The sequence below is a fragment of the Podarcis erhardii genome (genome assembly GCF_964252035.2).
Source record: "Podarcis erhardii genome assembly, chromosome: 16".
NCBI lineage: Eukaryota > Metazoa > Chordata > Lepidosauria > Squamata > Lacertidae > Podarcis > Podarcis erhardii.
Genome location: NC_138514.1, coordinates 37,460,937 through 37,474,067, shown reverse-complemented (window position 1 = coordinate 37,474,067; position 13,131 = coordinate 37,460,937). Strand labels below are relative to the sequence as shown.

Genomic DNA, 13,131 nt, shown 5'->3' with positions numbered 1-13,131 from the left:
ACTGTACCGTTTTATAGTTTTCGTTTTTCATCTCTTCTTTTTTTTCCTGTTGCCACTGTTCTTTTTCCTTTATATACATTGTAAAATGGGGTGGGGGACACCCTTTACCAAAAGAAAAAGAGAGAGACAGCTGCAAAGATCTCCTCCAATGCCCAACCCGCTGTGATCACCAGGGAACAAAAAACGAGAGAAACCGTGGACAACCTAAGAGCGCTCAGGGGAACACTTTAGAAACCTGCCATGTGATGCCACACTTTGAATTAAAAACCTTCCTCAGTTTCATGGATGGTTCTGCACAGGCACCCGTTCTATGGAGGTGAGCCCTCTTTGAAAAACACCGCAGCCTAGTTCGCCAGCCCCACCATCCTCTCACTGACTTCCCAAAGTTTCTTGGCCACGGCGTCATCCCGGGCATGTGGCTTGGGGTCATGCAGCCTGCAGTCGGCAAAATGGCGCCCGCTGTACTTCTCAATGCCTTCCTCAGTGGCACAGTAGATGGACGTCTGAGCTCCGCTGGTCGTGTCTCGGAAGAAGAGCCAGAAAAGAGGCTTCAGCCAGATTGACATGTGACGGAATAATTCAGTGTTAACAAGCCCTGAAAGAAAAAAAATAAATCAGTAGCTAGAACTGAATGGAGGTCCATCTTGTTTAACATTCTCTTTTCTGCTTGGGCCAACCAGATGCCCCACCTGGGAAGCCTGACATGAGCAGAACAGCACTTTCTCAGCAGCAGCAGCAGCAGCTGGTGTTTAGAGGTCAACTTCCTTTGATACTGGAGGTTCCATCTAGCTAGTATCCACTAGTATGACTGGAGCTGATGGCAGTCATCGTTCAAAGCACCTGAAGGGCATTGTAGTGATCTGATGGGATTACTATGAGGAATTATAAAATATGCATCAAGCCATTGTGTCCACTATGAAAGCATTGTGTTGACTGGGTTTGATTCATTGACAATAATTTCTGATCAAATCCTACAAGCCTCTACATCTCTACCATTTGCTTTCTCTACACCTGACAGGCACCTATAAGCATTCTAAATACACAGGCCAGTTGTTCACTGGGCATCCTCACTACATAAAGATAGGAAGTTACTTTGATGTAGTTTAATCTTTAGATAGATCTTAAGAGTTCAAGAAGAGAGTTTACAAAGAGATGATAAATACTACCCATCCTTCCTCTCCTGTTTATGACCTCCGGGGTTTTCCTAAAAGCATTCCTCCTTGCTTCCTCTTTTATTTACTCTGGACTACTATGCATGCTCAAATTAGCTCTTTGTAGTTTTAACTTTTAACTTTGTCCCACGTGGGGTTTTTTGAAATGCTCAGGGGAAATCTGATTGGTTCTTACGTGTAAAAAGTTCTTATGTGAATAAAACGACCTGGGTCGAGGGGTGGACAGGAATTATTATTGGCACCTCCTCCCAGAGTCTTGCTGGTCAAGCCTCATGTGTATTCTATTAATCAGGGTCCAATCCTTCCTTGTTTTGGGAATGCTACAGGCATCAGGTTGCCAAAGGCTAGTCTAGTTGCAGATAGCAATGATGACCAATAAATTTGCAAAAGGAATGTATGTTCTAGGGTGATGCATGAAAAGGTGAGCTGCACAGGAATCTCTGGCATTATTGGCCCTCCAGATAGCAAATACCCTGTCCTGCAGATGTTGTAGGATCCCAGTTAGCACAGTCAACAGTCAGGAATGATGGGAGCCCAACAGCATCTAGAGGACCAATGGAAGTCTGCTTCTCAGACAGTTCCCATCTGCCACCTTTCCTACTTACAACCAGCCCAGGGGGTGATCCTGCCCATCAGCTTCCTTCTCTCCATAGTCTCAGTCCCTTGTAAATCTCTGAAGGGATAAGGATAAAGATGGGGACAGAACTTCTACCTGCAATTGATTCTGTCTCTGCCCTTCACTGGTTCTGGCTCTGTCTATTGTTGGGCTCCCTGCTTTCTGTCCCTCCAGTCCCCCAAGGGCACCAGACACCACTATAGAGGGTCCCAAGTGGAGGCAGGAGCTGAGCTGAACCTGCCACCCACCTGGATGGACCGCGTAGCAGGTAACGTTCGTCCCTTCCAGTCGATTGGCGAGCTCCCGGGTGTACAGCATATTGGCCAGCTTGCTGTTCCTGTAGGACTGGACCCCTGGCGACTGCCCATCCACTGGCTTGTGGATGTTCTGAAAGTCAATCTTCCCCCACCGATGTCCACTGGAAGCCACCACCACCACACGGCTGGGCGCACACTGCTTCATCCGCTCCAGGAGGAGGTGGGTCAGAAGGAAATGACTCAAGTGATTCACCTGGAACGCCAAATTCAAGCCGTCGCTGCTTCGGCTTCCAGTCCTGACACCTACCAGAAAATGAGGCTAGATTAAACAAGTGCAGCATGCAGACAGGCCTTTTCTCTGGTGGCCCCATTTCTGTGGGAGGCTCACCCTGCTGAAATATGAGAGCCCCCCATCAGTACTGGCATTCTGCCAGCTGCTTGAGACACACCTGTTTAGCAAGAAGACCCAGGTAACTACCGACCATGCCATTTATAAATGTCTTTATAAATGTCTTTATAAATGACTTGGATGAAGGAATTGAGGGGATGCTCAACAAATTTGCAGATGACAGTGAATTTTTGGGGGGGAAATGAATACAATTAATTGAAAAAATGTTTAAAATGACATTTGTAAAAAAAACCAGAAGTATTTCTGTTAGGGATTGTAGGACAAGATCTTCCAAGAAAAAGAAATAACTTATTTATGTATGCTACAACAGCGGCAAAAGTCTTGATAGCACAAGGATGGAAGAACCAGGAAATCCCAAGGAAAGAACAGTGGCAAGAAAAATTGATGAGCTACGCAGAACTCGCTAAATTGACTTATAAATTGCGGGACAAGGACAACTGTGACTTTAAGGAAAAATGGGAGCTTTTTACAAATTATTTTAAAAGACAACTGTCAGGGAACTGCCATCAGGGCCGGAGGGAGAGAGCGGGCTCCGGAGGGGTCCCAGAGAGCGTCCCGGGATGGGGAGAGGCAGCCCATCTTCTGGGGAAGAGAATCAGCGTAGCACCAGTGGAGAAGGGGGCAGATGGGGGAATCGGCGAGGCGCTCCCATGACTCCTTGCTAGGGACCAGCAGGGAGAGTAAGGGTCCTCCGTGACGCCAGTCAAGCTTGCAAAAATTTATCATTTGCCCGATAATAAATGTTGGAAGTGTAAAGAGATTGAAGGTACACACTTTCACCTTTGGTGGACATGCCCAAGAATTAAGACTTTCTGGGAGATGATTTATAATGAAATGAAAAAGGTATTTAAATATACCTTTCAGAAGAAACCAGAGGCCTTTCTCCTGGGCATGGTCAGCCAATTGGTGTCAAAGAAGGATAGAACTTTCTTTATGTATGCCACAACAGCAGCAAGAATACTTACTGCAAAGTACTGGAAGACACAAGATTTACCCACCTGGGAAGAATGGCAGATGAAGGTGATGGACTATATGGAACTGGCGGAAATGACTGGCAGAATCCGAGACCAAGGAGAAGAGTTGGTGGAAGAAGATTGGAAGAAATTTAAAGTTTATCTACAGAAACATTGTAAAATTAAGGAATGTTAGAAGGATGTTGGAATGAAGTAATGTGGTTTTAGCAGAAATGATATAAAGGATTAAGTAAAAATGGATTGTTAATTGGTGAAAGAACAGAATGCAAAATTATAGTATATTAAGATAAATCATTAGGATAAAAATAAAGATGGAAAGGATTTGCTGAAATATCTAATTGAATTAGAATACAAAAAAGGGAGGTGTGAGGAGGTCAAGGAAATAAGCAAAGGAAAGAAAGTTATGTAAAGGATTGATTTGTTTTTTTTCTTTAATTATCTGCATCTTTTTTTCTCTGTTTTTTTCCTTTGTTCTTGTATTGTTTTGTATTTTTTTCTGTTTAAATATGTTCTTTATTTTTTCTTTTTGTAACCTTTAAAATCTCAATAAAAATCTATTGGGGGGGAAAAAGGAGAGCACGGGTCCTCCGCTGCCCACACCCTCCCTGCGCAGAAGACTTCCGCGCAGGGAGAGTAGGAGGAGACTAGGCGTCAAAGAACTTCTTTGCTGGAAGAAGTTCAAGAAACGCCCACTGACGGATTCTGCCAGCGATTGAGACAGCCACAGGTGAGTGGCTGTCGGGACAGAAAAGGTTCACTCAGGCAACCCAGCCAGGTGTGGCACCAGTTTACGCACGAGCAACCCCTAGAACCATTACAACAACAAAATGAACTGGACTCCTTGGCAAGTTTTGAGTAAAAATACACAAATTTATTGGTCGATAACAGGGTAGATAGATAATGTAAGGACATGTAACATGCAGAGAACAATATGTCCTGAAAAATCAGAGAGAGTTGCTGAGGGAAGTCTCTGGGGAGGGAAGGGAGGGTTTGAAGGGGGGATATGGGAAGAAGGGGGGGGGGAATAATGAATATGATATGTTTTGATAGTTGGTATGTTGAAATTGTTAATAAAAATATTTTTTTAAAAAAAACTGCAGATGACACCAAACTGGGTGGGTAGTGAATGCCATGGAAGACAGAAGCAGGATAGCTCCGCTCTATTCTGCCTTGGTGAGTCCTACTTAGAGATGCTGTTGGGAACAGAACTTTGGACCTTCTGCATGCAAAGCAGGGGCTCTATCAATGAGCTATAGCCCTTCCCCTAAAAGTAAAGCAGGATTTCAGCCCTCATGGTTTTGAAGAAGAAGAAGAAGATTTAAACAGGAACACAGGAAGCTGTCATAACAATACACAATCAGATCCAACTAGTTCAGTATTGGCTACACTGACTAGTGGTGGGTCTCCAGGGGACCTTCCCAGTCCTACCTGGGGATGCTATTGGGGACTGAAAACCTTGGCCCTTCTGCACACAAAGCAGCTGTGCCCCTTCCCCAAATCTCACCTGCATTGTTGATGAGAATGTCAAGGCGGGGCTCAGAGCTCAAGAAAGCCGCTGCAAAAGCCCTCACTGACGTGAAGCTGGCCAAGTCCAGGCTCATGAAGAGAACTTCATTGTTCCCACTTTCCTGAGCAGGGGGAAAAAACCACAAGGAGCGTTTAGCCCTAGCAAGAAGGTTTGACCCGTCCCGCTCCCAGAGCCAAGCCACAACCAGGCTCCCTTTGCTATGCCACGCCATGGTCTTGCTCAGAATCTAGGCCTGTTTCTCGAAGCTGCAGGAGAGTTGCGCTTGTGCTCAGATCCTGCTTGCGGGCTTCCCATAGCAGGCACGAGATTGGCCACTGTGAGAAGTGGAAGCTGGGCTAGAATAATAATAATAATAAATTATTATTATTATTATTTATTTATACCACGCCCATCTGGCTGGGCTTCCCCAGCCACTCTGGGTGGCTTCCAACAAAATATTAAAATACAATAATGCATCAAACGTTAAAAGCTTCCCTAAACAGGGATGCCTTCAGATGTCTTCTAAAAGTCTGGTAGTTGTTGTTCTCTTTGACATCTGGTGGGAGGGCGTTCCACAGGGCAGGTGCCACTACTGAGAAGGCCCTGTGCCTGGTTCCCTGTAACTTGGCTTCTCGCAGCGAGGGAACTGCCAGAAGGCCCTCGGTGCTGGATCTGTGTCCGGGCAGAACGATGGGGGTGGATCCAGTGCCTGATCCAGCAGCCTGGCTCTTATGCTCAGGTTATCTGAAGATTCACATGCCAATTAAGTTCTGGTAAAATATTACGGCCACAGATCCAGACTTCAGATTTATTTTCTTATTTCATTTGCAATTTCCTTTCCCCACAGACGACCAACATTAAGGAAAAATATATGATGGTGGTGAATGGCTTAAAGCATAAAGAACAAAACTACATTCCTAAAACAAATACAACAAATTCCTAAAACAAATACAAGATACACCATAAATCAGTAGATCAGATTAGTACATCAACAGCGCAGGTGAGGACGTGAGTTTTAAGCAGGCTCCTAAATGCCAATGCTGTACGGGGCAACTTGATATTATTCCCGGCAAGTGCATTGTGGGAAAACATCCTCCAAGCACCCCCACCCCAATGTCATAATAATAATAATAATAATAATAATAATAATAATAGTTATAATAATATTTTTTTATTTATACCCCGCCCTACCTGGTTCAGAAAACCGGGCTCAGGGCAGCTAACTACAAATTTAAAACACTTAATTGATGCAACAAAAAACAGCATAAAATACAGTCTAAAACATGAATAACAATAAATTCAGAATTCAAAAATCAATTTAGGGGGGAAATCCATCCAATAAATATTAGATGATCACCAGGGCTAGCTGGCTAAGTTAGTCCTATTTGGGCCAGCGAGGAGACCAGGGGAGAATTAGCTGTGGGATCCCAGAGCGGGTAATCTTCATAAAAAGAGGAGAGGGAGGAAAGGAAGGGGAATAAAAGATCAGGATAAGTTTAAATTGAAAGCCAGGCGGAATAGCTCTGTCTTACAGGCCCTGCGGAAGGAGGTTAAATCCTGCAGGGCCCTAGTCTCATGGGACAGAGCATTCCACCAGGTCGGAGCCATCACTGAGAAGGCCCTGGCCCTGGTGGAGGATAGTCTGACTTCCTTAGGGCCTAGGACCTCTAAACTATGATTATTCATGGACCGTAAGGTCCTCTGTGGGGCAGACCAGGAGAGGCGGTCCCATAAATACGAGGGCCTTAAGCCACAAAAGGCTTTAAAGGTCAAAACCAGCACCTTAATACCACTAAGGTAGACTTTTCTAACCTGGTGCCCTCCCAGATCTTTTGAACTACAACTCCCACACAGACAGCTGTGTGATGCTGATGGAAGAGCGGCAGGTTGGTGAATTCTCCTAGAAAGCTAGACCTCCCAGCTTTCTAGAAGGAAGGGCTGACTATTCAGATTCCATTATGACATGATTTTACTGTGAAATCGCTTCAAGATAGTTCAAGGGAAGTATTTCTAAGTGGAGGCAAAGAAATAAATGCTGCCTTCGGAAGGAGGCAGGTGGCCGGCACTCACCCTCTTGATGTCATAGACGGCAGATTCTCCTCGCCTTCTGTCCCGGCAAGCCAGGATGACGTGGGCTCCCCTCCGGGCCAGATCCAGGGCCGTTGCCTTTCCAATCCCAGTGTTTCCACCTGGAAAAGTCCGGGGGAAAGAATGATCTAGAGCAGTGGTTCCCAAAATGTGTGTTTGGTGGCGGCGGGGCTTACTGGCTGCTTGAAATTTGTTGAGGGTCTTGGCGGACCCCTGAATGGTTTTTATACCTGCTGTGGCAATTGTAATGAGCTGTGCTAGGTGCTGTATGGTTTTTAACTCCATTTTCACTACATCCTTTATTTCTTACAGGTTGCGTTTTGTTGCATTATAATGTGGATTCCACAGAGTTTGGGGTCAGAGGCAGTACATGCTTCAGAAGGCTAGTTGCTGGAATCAGCAGGAGGGGAGAGTGGCTCCTGGGATCAGGCCCTGCATGTGAGCTTCCCATAGGGGCAGCTGGGTGGCCACCAGGACAGGAGGTTGAACCAGATGCACCATTGGCCTGATCCAGCAGCCAGGCTCTTTCCTTTCCTGGAGGCGGTTGGAGGATGGGTGGCGGCTAACAGATTGAGGTTGACTCTTCCTGACAAGACAGAAGTACTGTTTTGGTAGACAGGAGGCGGGCGGGTGTAAGGGACTCCCTGGTCCTGAATGGGGCAACTGTGCCCCTGAAGGACCAGGTGCACAGCCTGGGAGTCATTCTGGACTCACAGCTGTCCATGGAGACCCAGGTCAATCCTGTGTCCAGGGCAGCTGTCTACCAGCTCATTCTGGTGCACAGGCTGAGACCCTCCCTGCCCACAGACTGTCTTCCCAGAGTGGTGCATGCTCTGGTTATCTCCCACTTGGACTACTGCAATGTGCTCTACGTGGGGCTACCTTTGAAGGTGACCCGGAAACTACAACTAATCCAGAAAGCGGCAGCTAGACTGGTGACTGGGAGCGGCCGCCGAGACTACATATCACTGGTATTGAAAGACCTACATTGGCTCCCAGTACGTTTCCAAGCACAATTAAAAGTGTTGGTGCTGACCTTGAAAGCCCTAAATGGCCTCGGTCCAGTATATCTGAAGGAGCGTCTCCACCTCCATCATTCTGCCCGGACACTGAGGTCCAGCACCGAGGGCATTCTGGCGGATCCCTCGCTTCGAGAAGCCAAGTTACAGGGAACCAGGCAGAGGGCCTTCTCGGTAGTGGCGCCCGCCCTGTGGAACGCCCTCCCAGCAGATGTCAAAGCGATAAACAACTACCAGACTTTTAGAAGACAGCTGAAGGCAGCCCTGTTTAGGGAAGCTTTTAATGTTTAATAGACTATTGTATTTTAATATTCTGTTGGAAGCTGCCCAGAGTGGCTGGGGAAACCCAGCCAGATGGGTGGAGTATAAATAATAAATTATTCTTATTCTTAGGAGAGCTCAAATTGTAGCAGAATACAATACAATATATACAAATATTGAATGCTATGGATTCTCATCTTCCACTACAAACCCTCAGGCACATCACAGACCTCCTGAATAATGCTCTGGAGCCCTCTGATGGGAGCTGTAGTTCAACAGAGGACCCCCCCATCTCAGGGCCAGCTGCCAGGGCACCATTATCAGCACCCTTCACGGCATTTATTCATCTCTCTATCATATACAGTGGTACCTTGGTTTAAGAACAGTCCGGTTTAAGAACTATTTGGTTTACAAACTCCACAAAACTGGAAATAGTGTCTTGGTTTGAGAACTTGACCTCGGTCTAAGAACGGAATGAGTTTGACCAAACTGCGGGAGGCAGTGGAAGACAAGAGTGCCCGGCGTGCTCTGGTCCATGGGGTCACGAAGTGTCTGCCACGACTAAATGACTAAACGACAACAAGAAAAACAGAATCCGAACAGTGGAAGGGCACCGGCAGCGGGAGGCCTCATTAGGATTTAAGAACATTTTTGGTTTAAGAACGGACTTCCAGAACGGATTAAGTTTGTAAACCGAGGTACCACTGTATTATATATAATAAATATATATATAACCAACCTGTCACCTCTGTGGGGCGCCTCTTAAACGCCAACCTTCTTCTATCTCATTTCCAGGTTGGGTTGGAAATGGAGTAGCAGTAATCTCTCTTTCACTATCAAGCCATGGTGCCTGGGGCTTCTGGGAGTCCCAGAACAGGAAAAGCGCCACAGGTTTCTCCATCCCTGGGTGTGCAGCCTTACTCAACACATCATAATTACCCAAGCCCTCCTCTGCACTTCTCTGCTTGGCAACAGGAGGGCAGGTTTGGCCCAGCAGCCATTAGCTCCTGTCAAACCTGATAACTTTTTTGCCACTGACCTGATCCACTTTGCCTCTATTGTTTGTTTGTTTGTTTGTTTGACCGATTCTCACCCGTGATCAGCACCGTCTTGCCCCGCAGGCTGGTCTCGTTCTTGCACGTGGCCCCTTTGATGAAGTTGTAATAGAGCAAGGCGTAGAGGCCCAGCGCCAACGCCAGACCCGCCAGCGCCTCCGCCGCGGCCATCGCGCGCTTCTTGCGCCCGGAGCGCAAAAGGGAGGAGGAGGAGGAGGGGGCGGCAGCAGCAGCCTAGGCGCGCATCTTGCGCCCGCGATCGCCGGCTCCTCGCACTGCTGGTCGGAGGAAGAGGCGGACGCCGCTGATCCTGCTCCTCCTCGGGAGGCAGGTTCCCAGCAGCCAGACGCGCCCCGGATCCTTCCTCTTTCTCCCCCGGACCCGTGCGCAACGCTGCGCGCCTGCCGCCCCTTGCGCGCCAAGGCGTGCCAAGAACAGAGCCGGAACCCCTGGCCGCTTGCAGAGATGCGCGTCACGGTCAGCGGTATCCCGGACCGTGTGGGGGTCAGAGCTCCGCCCCATAGCAAAGTCCGCGTCCCTGGCCCCGCCCCACCAGGAGGGTCCAAAGATCCAGGCCGCAGCTCCTGATGCTCCTCCTCCTCGGGAGGCGGGTTCTCAGCAGCCAGACGCGCCCCGGATCCCTCCTCCCCTCGCGGGCCCTTGCGCAAAGCTGCGCACTCCTGGAGACGCGCTGTAACCAGAGGACCAGCCATCTCTCTTTGACGGCCAGCAGGAGCAGAGATGGGGAACATCTGTGACCTTGCAGATGCTATGGGACTCCAGTTCCCTTCATCATCGTCCGTGGACCAGGCAGAGCGCCTCCAGATTTCCTCCACGCGGGGTTTGCAGCCATCCGCCCTTGTCCTCTGGGAAGCCCGGTTGCCAAAGCTCGCCTTCGCCCATCACTGCTTGGCAACAGAAGGCCAGATGTGGCGCTGAGGCCGCTAACTGCGGATGTCTGCCTCCTTCAGCTGAGACCTTTTCTGCCACGGGAGCGATTCCCTTTTGCCTCTAAGGCCAAACAGGTGCTGTCAAGCAAGCCCTTTTCCACGCGGGGCAGCGGCTCCAGCAGCTGCATAGTGAATTTCCAAGAGCCTCACCTTTTTAAAAAATAAAATAAAATAATTTTTTATTAATTTTTGAACATATTAATTATCATACTTACCACAAAACTTCACATCTTATACAATCTTTTTGGACTTCCATCAGCACCTCTGATGATCCACCATTTTTATCATTTCTTCTGCATTTCTTAAATTCATATTGCCTTTAATTATCTTAACTAACACGGGACCAGGAGAAAGACACAGTGGAAGAAGATTGGGAGAAATTTAAAGACTATCTTAACAAACATTGTAAAGTTAATGAAGGTTAGAATGACATGGGTTTAAAAATTAACGGTTTTCAGCTGTGTTTATTAAGGAAAAGGAAAAGAAAGATTAAAAACTAACGGGAAATAAGGGAGAGGATTTGCTGATTGGATAAGGAAATTACAATACAGAAGAGGGAGGTATGAGGAGGTTGGGGAAATAAGGTTAAAAAAAAAGGATTGAAATTATACTTGTTTTCTTTTTTGTGTATGTTTGTATGTCTGCAATGTTGTTTGTGTTTATGTGTATTATTGAAAATCTTAATAAATATTATTTTTTAAAAAATTATCTTAACTAACAATCGTCTTCTTTATACAATTTTGCAATAATTCAAATTATTCACCTCACAAAACTTCTTGTAAACCTACAAACGTAATCTGATCATCACAATTACTTTTCAAATAGTCCATAAATTTACACCAGTCTTCTGTGAATCTCCAAGAGCCTCACCTTAGCACGGAGAACTTGTATCTTTGCACGTGGCTGCGCCTGGAGAGTCTTGTTCGTGCGTGATCAATGCGTTCCCCCCCTAGCATCTGTAGAAGGGGACACCTGTCCCAAGGATGGAACAGAGCTCAAGCCAGGCTTTGCGACCAACTCTGCTAAATCTTGAAGATACTACAGAGCTGCAGTTCTCTTGCAGACTCACCACAGAACAACTCAGGCCCTCCTGCCAATAGAAAAGCCTGATCTCAAGTTGAAGAGTATTTGCTGCCGTTTCTACGGGGATATACGCTCGGTATTTATCACTCCTGTTGTACAAAAATCTCCAAATGGGTCCGAACTTCAATGTCTAAAACTCCTGGTAGAGGACAAGGATCTAGAGATCTCTCTAAGGGTGGCCAAATTCTGTGCGACTGCCATAAAACTTAGGGAACAAGCTGTACTACCAAAATGATTAAGGTTTTAAACGACAATTTTAGGTTATATTTTAATGATCAAGATTTAATATATATTTTTAACTGCCGCTATATCTGAATTGTCTCTGTTATACCCAATTGCAATCCAATGTAATACTGTTGTGTTTTATTATTTTTCTGATATTGTAAGTGAGCCAGAACTGGTCTGTGACTGTAATAATAAAATTCAAAGTATTTGCTCTGCTTGCAGAAGGTCCCAGCTTCCATATCCAGACAAGGTTGGCAAAGGACCCCCCCCCCCATCTGAAACCCTGCCAGTCAGTGTAGACAGTGCTGAGTTTGATGGAGCAATGGTTTAACATGGTATTAGATGTATTCAAGTCTCCAGGGCCAGATGAACTGCATCCAAGAGTATTAAAAGAACTGGCAGATGTGATCTCAGAACCACTGGCAGTCATCTTTGAGAATTCCTGGAGAACAGGCGAAGTCCCGGCAGACTGGAGGAGGGCAAATGTCCCTATTTTCAAAAAGGGGAAAAGAGAGGACCCAAATAATTACCACCCAGTCAGTCTGACATCAATACCAGGGAAGATTCTGGAGCAGATCATTAAGCAAACAGTCTGTGAGCACCTAGAAAGGAATGCTGTGATCACCAATAATCAGCATGGATTTCTGAAAAATAAGTCATGTCAGACTAACCTGATCTCGTTTTTTGACAGACTTACAAACCTGGTAGATGAAGGGAATGCAGTGGATGTAGCCTACCTTGATTTCAGCAAGGCATTTGACAAGGTGCCCCATGATATTCTTGTAAAGAAGCTGGTAAAATGCGGTCTTGACTATGCTACCACTCAGTGGATTTCTAACTGGCTGACTGACCGAACCCAAAGGGTGCTCATCAATGGTTCCTCTTCATCCTGGAGAAGAGTGACTAGTGGGGTGCCACAGGGTTCTGTCTTGGGCCCGGTCTTATTCAACATCTTTATCAGCGACTTGGATGATGGACTCAAGGGCATCCTGATCAAATTTGCAGATGACACCAAACTGGGAGGGGTGGCTAACACCCCAGAGGACAGGATCACACTTCAAAATGACCTTGACAGATTAGAGAACTGGGCCAAAACAAACAAGATGAATTTTAACAGGGAGAAATGTAAAGTATTGCACTTGGGCAAAAAAAATGAGAGGCACAAATACAAGATGGGTGACACCTGGCTTGAGAGCAGTACATGTGAAAAGGATCTAGGAGTCTTGGTTGACCACAAACTTGACATGAGCCAACAGTGTGACGCGGCAGCTAAAAAAGCCAATGCAATTCTGGGCTGCATCAATAGGAGTATTGCATCTAGATCAAGGGAAGTAATAGTGCCACTGTATTCTGCTCTGGTCAGACCTCACCTGGAGTACTGTGTCCAGTTCTGGGCACCACAGTTCAAGAAGGACACTGACAAACTGGAACGTGTCCAGAGGAGGGCAACCAAAATGGTCAAAGGCCTGGAAACGATGCCTTATGAGGAACGGCTAAGGGAGCTGGGCATGTTTA

General features: G+C 46.6%; 1 protein-coding gene across 1 annotated transcript; it reads right to left on the bottom strand.

The window, feature by feature from the left end:
• Positions 1–260: 260 nt before the first annotated feature.
• On the bottom strand, positions 261–9,903 carry LOC309331761 (dehydrogenase/reductase SDR family member 13-like). The gene is made up of 5 exons (XM_081844271.1): positions 9,397–9,903; positions 7,006–7,124; positions 4,933–5,056; positions 2,037–2,348; positions 261–595 (listed from the first exon to the last, which is right to left on the bottom strand). Exons 1-5 carry the CDS (start codon positions 9,527–9,529, stop codon positions 345–347), a joined length of 939 nt encoding a protein of 312 aa, XP_081700397.1. The 5' UTR covers positions 9,530–9,903; the 3' UTR covers positions 261–344.
• Between the last annotated feature and the right edge of the window lie 3,228 nt (positions 9,904–13,131).